This window comes from Natrix helvetica (genome assembly GCF_964273705.1).
Source record: "Natrix helvetica genome assembly, chromosome: 9".
NCBI classification, from domain to species: Eukaryota; Metazoa; Chordata; class Lepidosauria; order Squamata; family Natricidae; genus Natrix; species Natrix helvetica.
This window is the reverse complement of record NC_138560.1, coordinates 15712768-15726623: the sequence shown is the minus strand read 5'-3', so window position 1 is coordinate 15726623 and position 13856 is coordinate 15712768. Positions and strand designations below refer to the sequence as shown.

Genomic DNA, 13856 nt, shown 5'->3' with positions numbered 1-13856 from the left:
CCAGCCCAACGCTAAGAAAATACTAATTGACTATTGATGATGAAAACCGGATTTTTTCCCTCACCTTCTTTAAGCTAAATCAGCTGAACTATTAAGCATGAAATATGCACCAAATTAGAGGCAGAAAAACAAAGAGGAGAGATGCAAACAGATCCAGCAGGAAGATCTCCAGCGATCGCCACGGTAGGCTTTGGGCAGGGGGGGGGGTCAGAAAAAAAGGGGGCAGAACGGGCCGGGGAGAGGGCTGCAAAAAAAGGAGGAGAAAAGCCTAGCAGGTTCCACCAAAGACGGTCCTCGGCTCCCGGGAGAGAGAGGGAGGCTGCGTGCGCGAAGGACAGCCGCTGGAACGAGCCGCCGCCGTCGTCATCACGACCCAAACCTCCCCGGAAAATCCGTCGTGCATCGTCCGGGGGGGATCGCCCTGGAGATGCCCAAGAGCAGCCGACTCCGAGCGACCTCTTGCTCCATTCCCAACGATGCGCCTTCAAGCCAATGCGGTTTTTAATCCCGATCCAGGGAGCCCGCAATCGCAGCAGAGAACTGCACCGCAACAGCAGCAGCACCCCCGCATTTGGGTGCCGCAACGCAATGCAACACTCCGGCCATGCAAAGGACCGAATATGACAAAAAAAAACAGTCGTGCAACAAAAACCATTCTGCAAGGGTCCCGGGCGAACCTAATATAGCGGTCATGGCGAGGGAGGGAGGGAGGGAGAGGGAGAGAGACAGACAGAGACACACACAGAGAGAGACTGGCACACACACAGAGGGAGCGAGACACACATACAGAGACACAGACACACACACACACACAGATAGAGACAGAGAGACTGAGACCCAGACACACAACAGACACACAGAGACTCAAGGAGACACACAGTCACACACACAGACAGAAAGACACAGACACACACACACTCAGAGACACAGAGAAAGACACAGAGAGACAGACAGACAGACACCCCCCCAAAAAAAAGAGAGAGAGAGAGAGAGAGAGAGAGAGAGAGAGAGAGAGAGAGAGAGAGAGAGAGAGAGAGAGAGAGAGAGAGAGGTGGGCAACCAATGGGAAAGGGCGCTCGCCCGCTCGCCCCCCTCCCCGACTCGCGAAATGGACGGCCGAAGGCCCGCCTCTCCTCTGAGAAACCAATCAGAGAAGCGGAGCGAGCGAGCGCCCGGGCCGACTTCCCGGAGCGCGGGACCGCCCCTCGGGGTGCGCGCGACGGGCCCAGGAGGGGGTGTGTCAGGGAACCCGGGAGAAGTAAAGAGGGGGAGGGGAAGGGAGCCCGATAATGGCGGCCAGGAGGAGGGAGCTCCGCGGCAGCTCTGAGGTAAAAACACACACGAGAAGCGACGCTCGGCCGAGGTCGGGAGTCCGGCACGCGCCGGGGCGGCGAGGAAGGCCGCTTGACAGGCGCGGGGAGCATGGCGGGCAGCGGGTGCGCGCCCCTGTCCCGGCCCTGTGGAGGAGCGGCTGTGGCGAGCGGCCTGGCCCTTGGGCGACCTCGGCCCTGGCGCTGCGGGCGCGGCTGCCGCTATCACCACCGCCTGCTTTCCTCACGCACGGCAGGTCGCTGCGAGCGGGTTGGCGAGCGGTCCGTGTCCCAATACGGAACTGCTGTCAATGCTGTCAAAGCCCGGGCCGTCCGCGCATAGCCTGACGCCGGGCTATGGAGTCCGATCTGGCGGTGGCGAGTGAGGCCCGCCGGGGACTCTCTTCGGGGCTGCAGCAGGCCAAGCGCTCGGCGACTGAGGGCGAGCTCGGGGCCCGTGGTCGACGGTGGATAGACTGCCGGGTTTCGGGTCTTTAAAGGGGGCGCTGGCTTGTCTCCCCCCCCCACTGGTTTCGGCTTCTTTCCAGTGGGCACCGGCCCGTTTCCCGCTCATCCCACTTGGCGGTGCAGGAGCGCTTGGTGCCCCTTTGGAGTCCCCTTTGAGGAGGCCGAGGGTGTCGATTAGAGCGAGCCACAGTGTGGCCTGTTCCTGAAGAGGTTTCAAAGGCTTTATTGTCATTGTACATCATATATCTTCAACGAAAATGGTTCAGCCTCTACTGGTGCAGTCGCTGCAGGAATACACGACAGGATGAATAATATAAAGAATAATCCTGATACAAGTAGTTAGGGGGGGAAAAACCTAGCCATATGTTTCCATATGTATGTCATATTCTGTGCAACATGTAGATTACTCTGGTGTATGATCTTATGTCATGGTATATATATATATATATATATACCATAATATATATATATTATTATAAGGTGGCTCAGTGGCTAAGACGCTGAGCTTGTCGATCAGAAAGTTCGGCGGTTCGAATCCCTAGCAGCGAGTAACAGAGTGAGCTCCCGCTACTTGTCCCAGCTTCTGCCAACCTAGCAGTTCAAAAATATGTAAAAATGCAAGTAGAAAAATAGGAACCACCTTTGGTGGGAAGGTAACAGTGTTCTGTGCACCTTCGGCATTTAGTCATGCCGGCCACATGACCACGGAGACATCTTTGGACAGCGCTGGCTCTTCGGCTTTGAAACAGAGATGAGCACTGCCCCCTAGAGTCGGGAACGACTAGCACAAATGTGCAAGGGGAACTTTTACTTTTTATATACATATTACACACTACACTGGCACCTGTGAATAAACACACCTGGGCTCAGTCGGGATATAAAGGGGTGCAGTGACATCGCCTTCCAGGTTGCGAAAGAGGGAATTGGCTTCCTCTGGGGTTAATTTCATATCAAAATGTTGACAATTCTCTTGAACTGAGTACAGGTAGTCCTCAACTTACAACAGTTCATTTAGTGACCATTCAAAGTTACAATGGCACTGGAAAAAGTGACTTATGACTGTTTTTCACAGTTACAACCTTTGAAGCATACCCACAGTCATGTGATCAAAATTCCGATGCTTGGCAACTGGTTCACACTTATGACAGTTGCTGGGTCCCTGGATCACATGATCCCTTTTTTGCAAACTCCTGACAAGCAAAGTCAATGGGGAAGCCAGATTCACTTAACAACCGGGTTACTAACTTACCAAGTGCTTAACAGTTAACAATTATGGCAAGCAAGGTCGTAAAATGGGGCAAAACTCACTTTAAAAATGTTTCACTTAACAACAGAAATTTTGGACTCCATTGTCGTAAGTCAAGAACTACCTGTAGAGGAATTTGGGCCTCTTCCACCCAGGTGCTTCTTTTGCTTCACAGGAGTATGATATACTTGACCTGGCATAGGAAGAGCCTGTCAGAGAGTTCAAATGAGCAATGGAATTAGGCCATTTGCTGGATTGAATAATTTTGCCTCTAAGAAGGTATTTCCATAACAACTATAAGCCTGCATTGTTATCTTTAGAATGTGGTGGGTAAAATTCTAGCCAACCCTAGTAGAGTGTTCAGAACTGAGCAAAGGTATGAGCAAGAAAGTTGATATTTAGTCCATTAAATAGGTATACACAGAAAATATGCTCTGCTGTTGTATAGATTGACCCAGTTTATTTACATTTTTATTTTTAAAATGGGTTTATGAAAGGCTATGAATTGCCCAACACAGCTCTCTGGTCAAATATGTTATGTGTATAATACAGTTTCCTGCAAGTCTCTCCCCCCCCCCCCCCCACATTGGAGATGTTTAGCAGCATTTCTTGTTTCATTTGATTATTGTAGTCTCAGTATTGTTCTACTACTGCTATAAGAAAAAGATAGTTAAAATGTATCTTCCCCTATGCTAATTTATTCAGTCTTATCCATTTTATAGAAAAAAGCAAGGTGTCCATTTCTGGATTGTTAAAGTGTGTTTCTGTGTGTATCTGTGTGTGCCTATGTGTCTTTGTTTTATACTTTCATGCATCTTTATATGACTTTCCTAATGTTGCTAACTATTTTATTTCCAATATTTGTACATACTACTAAACGTTCAAGAGTAACAGAAGTATCTTCATATGGACAGCCATAATCACTGCCAGAATCAGCATTATTTACTATATTGTACTATAATGAGGTTTTGTTTGTTATACATACTGCATTTTAGGATACAAAGGTTATTCAAGGTGGCTTGCAAAATATGAAAATGGTAGGAACATTCAAAGTTAGCCATAAATGAAGCATTTATTACATTTTTAACTACAATAATTGGATCAGTAAAACCCCTATTTAAAATCATCCAGATATGCTTTTTAAGGAAGGGAATTGTACAATGACAGTTCTGAAATGATAGATTATACTTGCAGCCAGGTGAACTATGATAGGTCTTGACAGGTTCATATAACTGCAAAAAGGTTTCCAAGTAACCTGCTTAAGGCTTTCATTCTAACAGCTAGCAGTTGAATAGATTTGCTGTTGTTGTTGTTGTTAGTTGTGAAGTTGTGTCCGACTCATCGTGATCCCATGGACAATGTTCCTCCAGGCCTTCCTGTCCTCTACCATCCTTTGGAGTCCATTGAAGCTCACGCCGACTGCTTCAGTTACTCCATCCAGCCACCACCTCCTCTGTCATCCCCTTCTTCTTTTGCCATCAGTCTTTTCCAGCATTTGGCTCTTCTCCAGTGAGTCCTACCTTTTCATTAGGTGGCCAAAGTTGAATAGATACATTACATTATATGACTGAATTCATACATCATGTTAATCATTTCCTGACTAAACTGATTGCTTGAAGATGTTAAGCTATCAACCGAGCTGTATTTTGCCAGCTACAGTGGCTGGATTAACAAAAACTCAATTTTTATCTTAAAATGTATAAAAACAAAAATAAGCTACAAATTTTTATTTTATTTCCATAGACACCTTGACCTTGAAGATGGTGAGTAGCCAGCCAAAATACGATCTAATAAGAGAGGTTGGTCATGGCAGCTATGGTGTGGTATATGAAGCAGTAGTAAGGAAAACCTCTGCACGTGTTGCAGTGAAGAAAATTCGGTGTCATGCTCCAGAGAACGTCGAACTAGCCTTGCGTGAGTTCTGGGCACTTAGTAGTATTAAAAGCCAACACCCAAATGTAATCCACTTGGAAGAATGCATATTGCAAAAAGACGGCATGGTTCAGAAGATGTCCCATGGTTCCAGCTCTTCGCTTTATTTACAGGTAAATGAAGTTGCAGATAATAAAAGAAACATTGCGTTGAAGGTTTTTTTTAAAAAGGATCAGCTATTTGGTTATCGAGCAGTGAAATAGTGATTGTCATTCCGTATAAATACAGAAAAGCCAATATCTTTGCTTTTCTGTATTTGATATCGTTTTAGATATTTCAAAAATCTTGCCACTAAGCAACATTAAGCTTCAGGGAAACAACAGAGTGCAGCTCCACTGAAGAACATTGGGTTTTCTCAGGACATTCAATTAATTGAGTGCTTGTTTAAGCAGAAATGTGGATTATACATTGGATAAATAATTTTTGTAGCATTATAAGGAAAAATTGCTCCCCCTTGGAAACGGCGCATTAAAAAAAATCAACATTGTGGTAAATAGCTTGATCAACTCTAATGAAATTTGTTTTGCTCTTTGAACTCAATTATATATTGAGATTAATAAGAATAAAATGACATTAAAATAATATATTAGAAATACTCTTCTTAAAATGTCATTAAAAAAATTATAGGTCAAGTTCTTACCATCCAGTATGCTACAGAATTATAACAGTGTATGAAAACAAATTAGTTTTATTTTTATGCTAATAAGATGGTCAAAAGAGCTGCTCAGCAATATATATTTCATTAATGGAATATAGAAATACACTTGGGACATTTAAAATTAACTTTTAAAATTAAAAGCTAAAGCCTCTTGTTTTGTAGCTGTGCTATTTTATTGTTTTTTCAGGTTAGTCTGGTCACATTTAATTATACAAATAAAGAAAGTTGTGCTTAGTGGTCCATTAAATAAGCTTTATTACCAAGAGGTAAATTAACATTTGGCGTTTATGCTCATAATGATAATTTGTGATTTCTATCTCAAATCTACCTCAAATCTAATGTAGGAGTTAAATGTTTGTCATTTAACATATTATGCTAATTCATGGTTTGTTGAACAAGTTACTAGCCCATTATGTGATGTGTCAAATGCAAAAGACCAGCTCCACACATGATGTCCAATTAAATTGATTTATTGATAAGCAGCCTATGCATAGGAAGCTACTCAACTAAATCATTGGTACCTTCTTCAAATTAGATAAGTGTCCACAGAATTCGGGGTGGGTGGGGGTTGGATTTATTTCACTTGTGGCTATGTAGAGATTTTAGGCTGATCCTTCTTTTAACTTCTTCTCCAGGTTCTGCCACTCCTTCTCCTACATCTTGTTTGTATTAGCTTAGCATAAATTGAACATGGACAATTATGATTTATTAAGTTATAAAGGTTTGGTTTACACAACGGTCACTTATAAGCCATAAGGATAAATTCATATTAAGCCCAAACCAAACTAACAACATTTGCATTGCCATAATATGTAAACACAGACTTATTTTCTGTGTTAGCTGGCAAATCAGAAATGAAAATGTAGCTTGGATTGGCTGTATAAACCACATAAGGGCATTTGCAGGAGAGAATGAAATGATGAAATTCAAATAATTTTTCTACTGCATCATGACATAAGCACTGTAAGATAATCCCTTATACTAAAGAACAGAAAATGAGCAAATGGAAAATGATATTAAATAAACATAGCTCCAAACTAAGATTTACTTTTCTGTTTAGAAGCCAGTATTTTCCTAGATTTAAGGGGCCCTTGGACAGTTACTCACAGTTTGACAAATGTGCTATTACATTGGGATTTGAATCATATTTGTTCAATATATGCATGAAATATCTTTGTATTGTAGCTTGTAGAGACCTCCTTGAAAGGTGAAATTGCCTTTGATCCCAGAAGTGCCTACTATCTTTGGTTTGTGATGGATTTTTGTGATGGAGGTGATATGAATGAATATCTCCTATCCCGAAAGCCCAGCCGTAAGACCAACACTAGTTTTATGCTTCAGCTCAGCAGCGCCCTGGCTTTTCTGCACAAAAACCAGATCATTCACCGTGACCTCAAGCCTGACAACATCTTGATCTCTCAAAGCAGGATGGATGCTAGTGACTTGGAACCCACTTTGAAAGTAGCTGATTTTGGCCTAAGCAAAGTTTGTTCAGCATCAGGACAAAATCCCGAGGAGCCCGTGAATGTAAATAAATGTTTTCTGTCTACAGCTTGTGGCACAGACTTCTACATGGCTCCTGAGGTTTGGGAAGGTCACTACACTGCCAAAGCAGACATTTTTGCATTGGGAATTATAATCTGGGCAATGTTAGAAAGAATCACTTTTGTGGACACAGAGACAAAGAAAGAACTCCTGGGCAGTTACGTGAAACAAGGTACTGTGATTGTACCTGTTGGAGAGGCATTGCTGGAAAATCCGAAAATGGAACTACTCATACCTGTTAAGAAAAAGAAAATGAATGCTCGCATGAAACAGCTGATTAAGGAAATGCTTGCTGCTAATCCACAAGACCGCCCAGATGCTTTTGAACTAGAACTCCGGTTAGTCAAAATTGCTTTTAAAGACAGCAGTTGGGACACGTGACTTCTGAAGTACTTTGCCTTTGTGGCAGAAATGTGTGTAACAATGGTGCAGCATTTTAAAGAAGCAAAAACCAGACTGATCCACATTTTAAGCGTCAGGGTTCCATATGTTTTCCCCATTGCATTTCTCTTTATTTTTGTACGCTAAGCTTCTTGCTTCAGTTTCAGTATCCAAATATGTATGTTCCCAAGTTACATCTGTAAAAAGCTTTCCAACTTGTCAGGAAAATTAACAAGTTAGGCAATGGTTTTCTAGGAATATTTTATGGAATATTTCAAACATTCCAATTTCTTACTGCGGAATCTTGAATGCCCTTGAAAGAGAAGACTTGCATGCTGGTAATGCAAATCATCAATCAACTTTGTAGAGTAGATGTGTATATATGTATGTCACAATGGGTGATGTAACCCCTTCCAATATGGAAAAGATACATCCCAAATTTATAGAATCCATAGAATTGAATGACTGTGACACATTCTTTGATGCCCCAGCTTCTGTATCCATTCCCTTTTCTCCCCTTTATAACAATGTGATGACACAAAATGAGGTCTACAGTATGATGCACAAGGAACCTCTGATTCAAGCACTGTAGGGAAAAATCTTAATTTGGAAGGTGGTATTAAATAAGCTGATGGCTCATTCTAGTTGAGGTGCCAATACTTTGTCGTGATACCGTACATTTAGCTACGTTTTTCAAGGATAACCAAATGATTATTTGGTAGATCCAGAGTTACTGGTCACAGCTATATTTTGTATTTGACATTAAGTCTTATTTTAATTCAGGATTTTAAAAAAAAATCTTTAAATCTTCAAGTATGATTCCCTCAAGATTTAGTTTGTTGTTTGGCAGAGATTTATTACCTCTGTTCCCCCATACAGTTTGGGTGAAAATTACAGAATAGTGGGCACTGTTTTCTTAACACATGTACAGAGAGCGGTGTGTGTGATTAGTTCAACCAGAAGCCTAAATGTTCATTCCACTATCATTGTGCCCCACTGATGTGACGTTACTACTATTGCCCATTGTACTGGATCGTAACTGGAGTCTGTACTGCTAGAGTGAATCTCTCCCTCTCTTTGTTTTCATCTGAAGCACTCAGCAACCTGCTTCTCTCCAGGTTACTGGTTCGCAGGTTTGCAGCATCTTGTTCATACATACAGTTCAAAAGAATTGCAAACCTCGTACAATAAGCAAATGAAAACTCAGTTTATGAGTATAAACACCGGTAGATAAATTTCATGAGAGGGAATAGTGCAGCATATGTCTTCAGGTCAAAACAAAAAGTCAAAAACATTTTATTGTACAGGTTGAAACTGTCCTGATGCCATCAGCTATAGCACAGAAACCAGAAAGCCCTTGGTTTTCTTAAGAGAAGCACTGTATAAATTATGTTTTAAAATCCTTGTTTGATATACCTAGAATCTGAAAAGTAGATAAGAAAAGGTATTTGTTTACTCCTTAGCTGCTATGTCCACATTAAACAAGGGGACATTCAAAGGGATATATTTCTAAAACTTGAAAAATACATGGTGGGATTTGTTTTGTTTTTTGCTCAGTGTAGTTATCAGTCATGTAGTATAATCCTTTACTTGCTAATAATAAGCAAGTCTCACAGAGTTCAGTGAGGTAAGTATGCATAGGATTGTTACTTTAATAGTTGATGCAATTTTGGAAAAAAAATCAAATTATTCTCTCCCCCCCTTAAATAACAAACAAAAATGTCACATTAACACAGAGATCTATTTTAAGAGAATTTCAACTAGAGTAGCACATGTCTGGCTTGCAGTGCTAAATTGTTTTAGCTGAGGATCCAGGTAATGTTCTTCCTTTAACTGAGAGGATAAGATAAGGGCTTGACTTATATACATTTAGAATATCAATGTTTCAAAGTAAGCAAACATCTTCATTCTTTAAAGCACCATTTGTGCCTTTAGAGACAAGATTGCATTGCACATAGGATGACACTTCTGTGGTTATCCTGTGATTAATGACATTATGTATCCCATCAGCTGAACAGTTACATAATATTTGTGTCAAACAAAAATAATACAAGTGCAGGATCTTGACAGTCCTTATGTATTAGAAAAACCAGCAACTCTCAACCACATATGTCCTGATTACTACATAGAGTTTCTTGGCACTTAACAAGTCTTTCAGATTTTGGGATATATTATTTGGTGTACTTTTTAGTGCAGTGCAGAAGCTACAAACAGAGCAAATTATATATTGCCCAGTAACACAGTTAATGTTAAAAGTGCCCTAGTTTCTTATTTTAAAAAATTGGGAAAACTTCCCTGGTCATTTCTGTTCATGGTGCTTAGTATGTTGGCATTGAATGTCAACGATTGTTCCATTTATTACCTGCTGAATAATTGTCCCTTAAAATCTCTGTGTGATTTTTGTTGTTGCTTGTGTTTGGTTTGATTTCCTGTAAAATCTTTAAAACCAATTGTAGCAATCACAGAACAATCCACCAGCATAACATAAAATAAAATAAAAATAACTCATCAGCACTTCAAAAGAGAAAGCAGTTTCAAAGCTTTCTCTTATAAATTGTAAATTTTATTTTGTGAAAAATTTATTAAGGGGGGAAATTATTGTGTAATTTATTGAGTTAATGACTTTTTTTAAAAAAAATAAAAGTCTGAATTGACCCATGAGTTGTAATAATACTTTTTATTCTTGTTAGTTAAATGAATTATATTTTGTTAATTTTTCGAGGATAGAATTTTACTGTGTGGTGAAGATAGATAGATAGATTAGATAGGTAGACAGACAGACACATGTTTTTTGAGCAAGGAGTTGAGTTAGAGCAAATTTTGACATCTCTTTCATTATTTTCTCTAGAAGCAGTTACAAAAAATGGCAAGTGGTTTACATGGCCTATTTTAGGAGTCAATAAAAACAACACAATAGATGGACAGTTTTGTCAATTGATTTACAAGCTTAGCTTCACTCTTCGTTCTCAAACATTCTGTTATTGTTAGGATTACTCTTCTGCTTCTTAAATACCTGTTCTTCAAGTAATGTCCTTATTCAAGCATCAACACGCACAAAACGTAATCTGATTGCCTGTTCAGGTTTAGCTAGAGCAACATAGACTCTCTTATAGAAGTTCTATCGGACATGCTTAGCTATAAAACATTGATGAGTAATTTTGTACACTGTTCATTTCTGTGAAAGAAGTACAGAGCTCAATGTACACATCCTGATTTGCAACACACTTCCCAAAAATAAAGTTATATATGACTTGCAAGTATAATCTGGCTGATAAGCACCCCCTACTTCTGGGATCTGAATGGAACTGGTACATCTCATTTTAGAAACCTGGGAGAATTTATAGATAAGTAAATTCCGTCTGTGGAACTGAAAACTAGCTTCTTGCAGATCAGGTTTCAAAAATTCTTGTTTACACAGCCTCAACATACTTGCCCCTGCCCTAACTTTTGTGTGCTTATCTACACCACGGGAGATGCAGCTTTGTGTAGCAGTTTGCAGATTTTCAGTGTCATGTTTCTTACTTTCGATTTGTTTGTTTTCTGAGAACATTTCAAACGGTGCTCTTCCCCATTCATCAGCCAATGAGGGCTTCTGGTTGAAACTGCAGCGTAATGATCACAGACCGTTGCCTGGTGCGGTTAGCTAGATAAATTTTTCATAGAAGAAGCTAAACAACATCTGAAGTTTCTGTCCTCTGAACACTTTCCGTATGAAAAGTCACACTGTTTGGTTCAAAATCCAGTTGAAGATACCTGCCCAATTCGTCTTTGTTAAACACATGTTAGGTTTGTGTTTTGAATGTTTTAAAAAGTAAGTTTTTAAATAGTGTTTTTTTTTTTTTTTGCATATGCTGGTAGAACACCTGACTGCAAAAAACCAAGCACGATGAGACTTGGTTAGCATTGGGGATAAACCAGAAAAGTTCACTTTAATATTTAAGTCTACCCCAAAAATACTAGGATTAAAGGTTGGACTAGATAGTACTGTAAGAAAAATATTCTGGAACAAGACAAAGACCAAACATTTCCATATTGCTACTAAGAAAATTACAAGGAGTTTTCTGAATGAGTTTAATCTATTTTAAACAGTGTCTCCAACCGGGGTGGTTCATTTTAATCATAGTTTGTTAATCCACAATGACTTAAGCCTGTGATGGCGAACCTATGGCATGCATGCCACAGGTGGCACACAGAGCCCTCTCTGCAGGCACGCCAGCCGTCGCCCCAGCCCAGCTCCACCATGCATGCAGCTGGTGTTCGGGTCTCTGCCATGCATGCATGGTGGTGGGGGTCTCTCCACCATATGCGGGGGGCACTCGCATTGCATTTTGGGACCTCGGGCAGCGCTCCTGCATCTCGTTTTGTCTTTCAAGTGGGTGCTGGAGGCCTTCCAGGCCCAAAATGGAGTGCGAGGGGGGGGGGGCGTGCATTGCATTACGGGTGCAGGCGCGCACACTTTTGGTACGCGATGACAAAAAGGTTACCCGTTACTGACCTAAGCCATAAACCATGTTTATAATCACAGTGTTTGGTTTCAAATCCAAACAAATAACATGATGGCTTAAGATGATATGTAGACAGCTTTGTGCAGTCTTATGTTGAAGTCTGTTTCATCCATAATGAAATCTATGCTCTATTTTCTGGAGATCTTTATACATAGTTTGCTTTCCCACGTCTACTTTATAATGCTACTGTGAGCCAGCATTTTGACAGGTCATCTTGTCACTCCTTTTAAAAGCAAAGAAATATTTTCTCCAACAATATAAACTGCAACATCACAAAGCCTTGAGAAATATTGATGTTCCTCGAAATTTTTCAGGCCGGACAACCTATAAAACAAATAGATCAGTAACCAGACCAAATCAAATATTTTCTAGGCATGATAAAAAGAAATGTGAGGTCTTTGTTTTTCAAGATGGCATGTTTAAGCAAGTTGGGTTAATGCAAAAACTGGAGGAGGAGGATTTTAAAATGTTGTTTTCATAATTTATAGGTTGAGCAATTCCTGCCAGAAATGCACAAGACAGGATAATAGCAACTGGGAATTGTTGCAATACTTCTTATATCCCCTAGGTGGTACATTTCTCTATAATTTGTTTCAAAATTTTATTTTTCTTTGCTTGATGATCTCTGCTTCATTCAATTCTATTTTCTCACCTGAAGGACAGATGCAATAACAATGAGTGAATAATCATAACAAGCACTGTATCCCAGATTACCTAGGGGCACCTATTCTTAAATCTGACATTTATGCCATTTCCGTATAATTCTTGTTGGGGAATCTTAACTTTCAGAGGGGAAAAAAAACACCAATGTACTACATGTTTGGCAAGCAGGAAATCTATTTCCTAATCCTGCTCAGGCTCACTTCCTGAGAAAGGTTGAGTAAATGACTGGAGGGAAGCTACTTCCATAAATTTGATGGATTCCCCTTTCCAGAGTCATCCAACCCTTGTGTCAAAATAATAGTAGTGGGAATTTTTTTTAAAATTTCGTTTCAATGATGGCTGGCTGGATTTATGGCACCAATGATGAGAATGATTTAGAATAAGACTTAGAATAACTTTATTGTCACTTTAAATGTATAATAATTGACATATATTAAAATGAAATGTTGTTACGTACAGCTCTCAAAGGATTACATCTCCAATATACACTACATAAACATGACAGACAAACAAATAAACAAATAAATAGGCGTATACCCACATATCCACATATGTTATATGACCCAGAGAAACAACACAATCTAGTTTGGATGTGTAGATGGCGAGGAAAACAAATCTTGAGAGTTTACTAGACAGATGACAAAGGGAACAAAGCTCTTACAGAATCTGGTAATCCTGCTAGAAATACTTTCAATGTTGGGATGGGTCAATTATGCTTTTATTCTATTCAACGTTTGTTCTCTTTAAGCAGCATCTCTGACCAGAGATTACTTCTGAAATTTTTCCTACCTTCATACTGGAGATGTGCGTATTTGTCTTTGGCTGCTATATAATAATGCATGGTGGGAACGGGTGGGCTAATTTTATGGCCAGTTCGGAAAACCTCCAAATCCCACCCCTGGCTGGTCCCACCTACCCCACCCCGCCCCTCCCAGGAGTCTCCACGCAGCCCATTTTAGATGCAAGGTAAGTGCAGGGCTCATGCAGAGGCTTGGGGACGGGGGAAAAGAGGCCTATCAGAAGTTCAGGAAGTCCGGGCCCATTTTCGGACTCCAGAACCTGGGGGAAGCAGTTTTCACCCTCCCAGGGGCTTGAGCAAAGCCTCCAGAACCTTGGAAAGGCGAAAACATCCGCCACCACTGTGGTGT

General features: G+C 40.7%; 1 protein-coding gene across 2 annotated transcripts; it reads left to right on the top strand.

The window, feature by feature from the left end:
- Positions 1–1237: 1237 nt before the first annotated feature.
- PDIK1L (PDLIM1 interacting kinase 1 like) lies at positions 1238–10201 on the top strand. Of its 2 annotated transcripts, none has more exons than XM_081961833.1 (3): positions 1238–1328; positions 4768–5069; positions 6800–10201. In XM_081961833.1, exons 2-3 carry the CDS (start codon positions 4785–4787, stop codon positions 7538–7540), a joined length of 1026 nt encoding a protein of 341 aa, XP_081817959.1. In that variant the 5' UTR covers positions 1238–1328; positions 4768–4784; the 3' UTR covers positions 7541–10201. The 2 variants fall into 2 exon arrangements, with proteins under 2 accessions (XP_081817959.1, XP_081817960.1); XM_081961834.1 differs by lacking the exon at positions 1238–1328 and adding an exon at positions 3217–3303.
- Positions 10202–13856: the final 3655 nt, after the last annotated feature.

What these genes read in the sequence shown, in the direction of transcription:
- PDIK1L (XM_081961833.1), top strand. Translation starts at nt 4,785, where the DNA reads ATGGTGAGTAGCCAGCCAAAATACGATCTAATAAGAGAGGTTGGTCAT. An exon ending in GCTCTTCGCTTTATTTACAG is followed by an intron (nt 5,070 to 6,799) that starts GTAAATGAAGTT and finishes TTTGTATTGTAG; the next exon opens with CTTGTAGAGACCTCCTTGAA.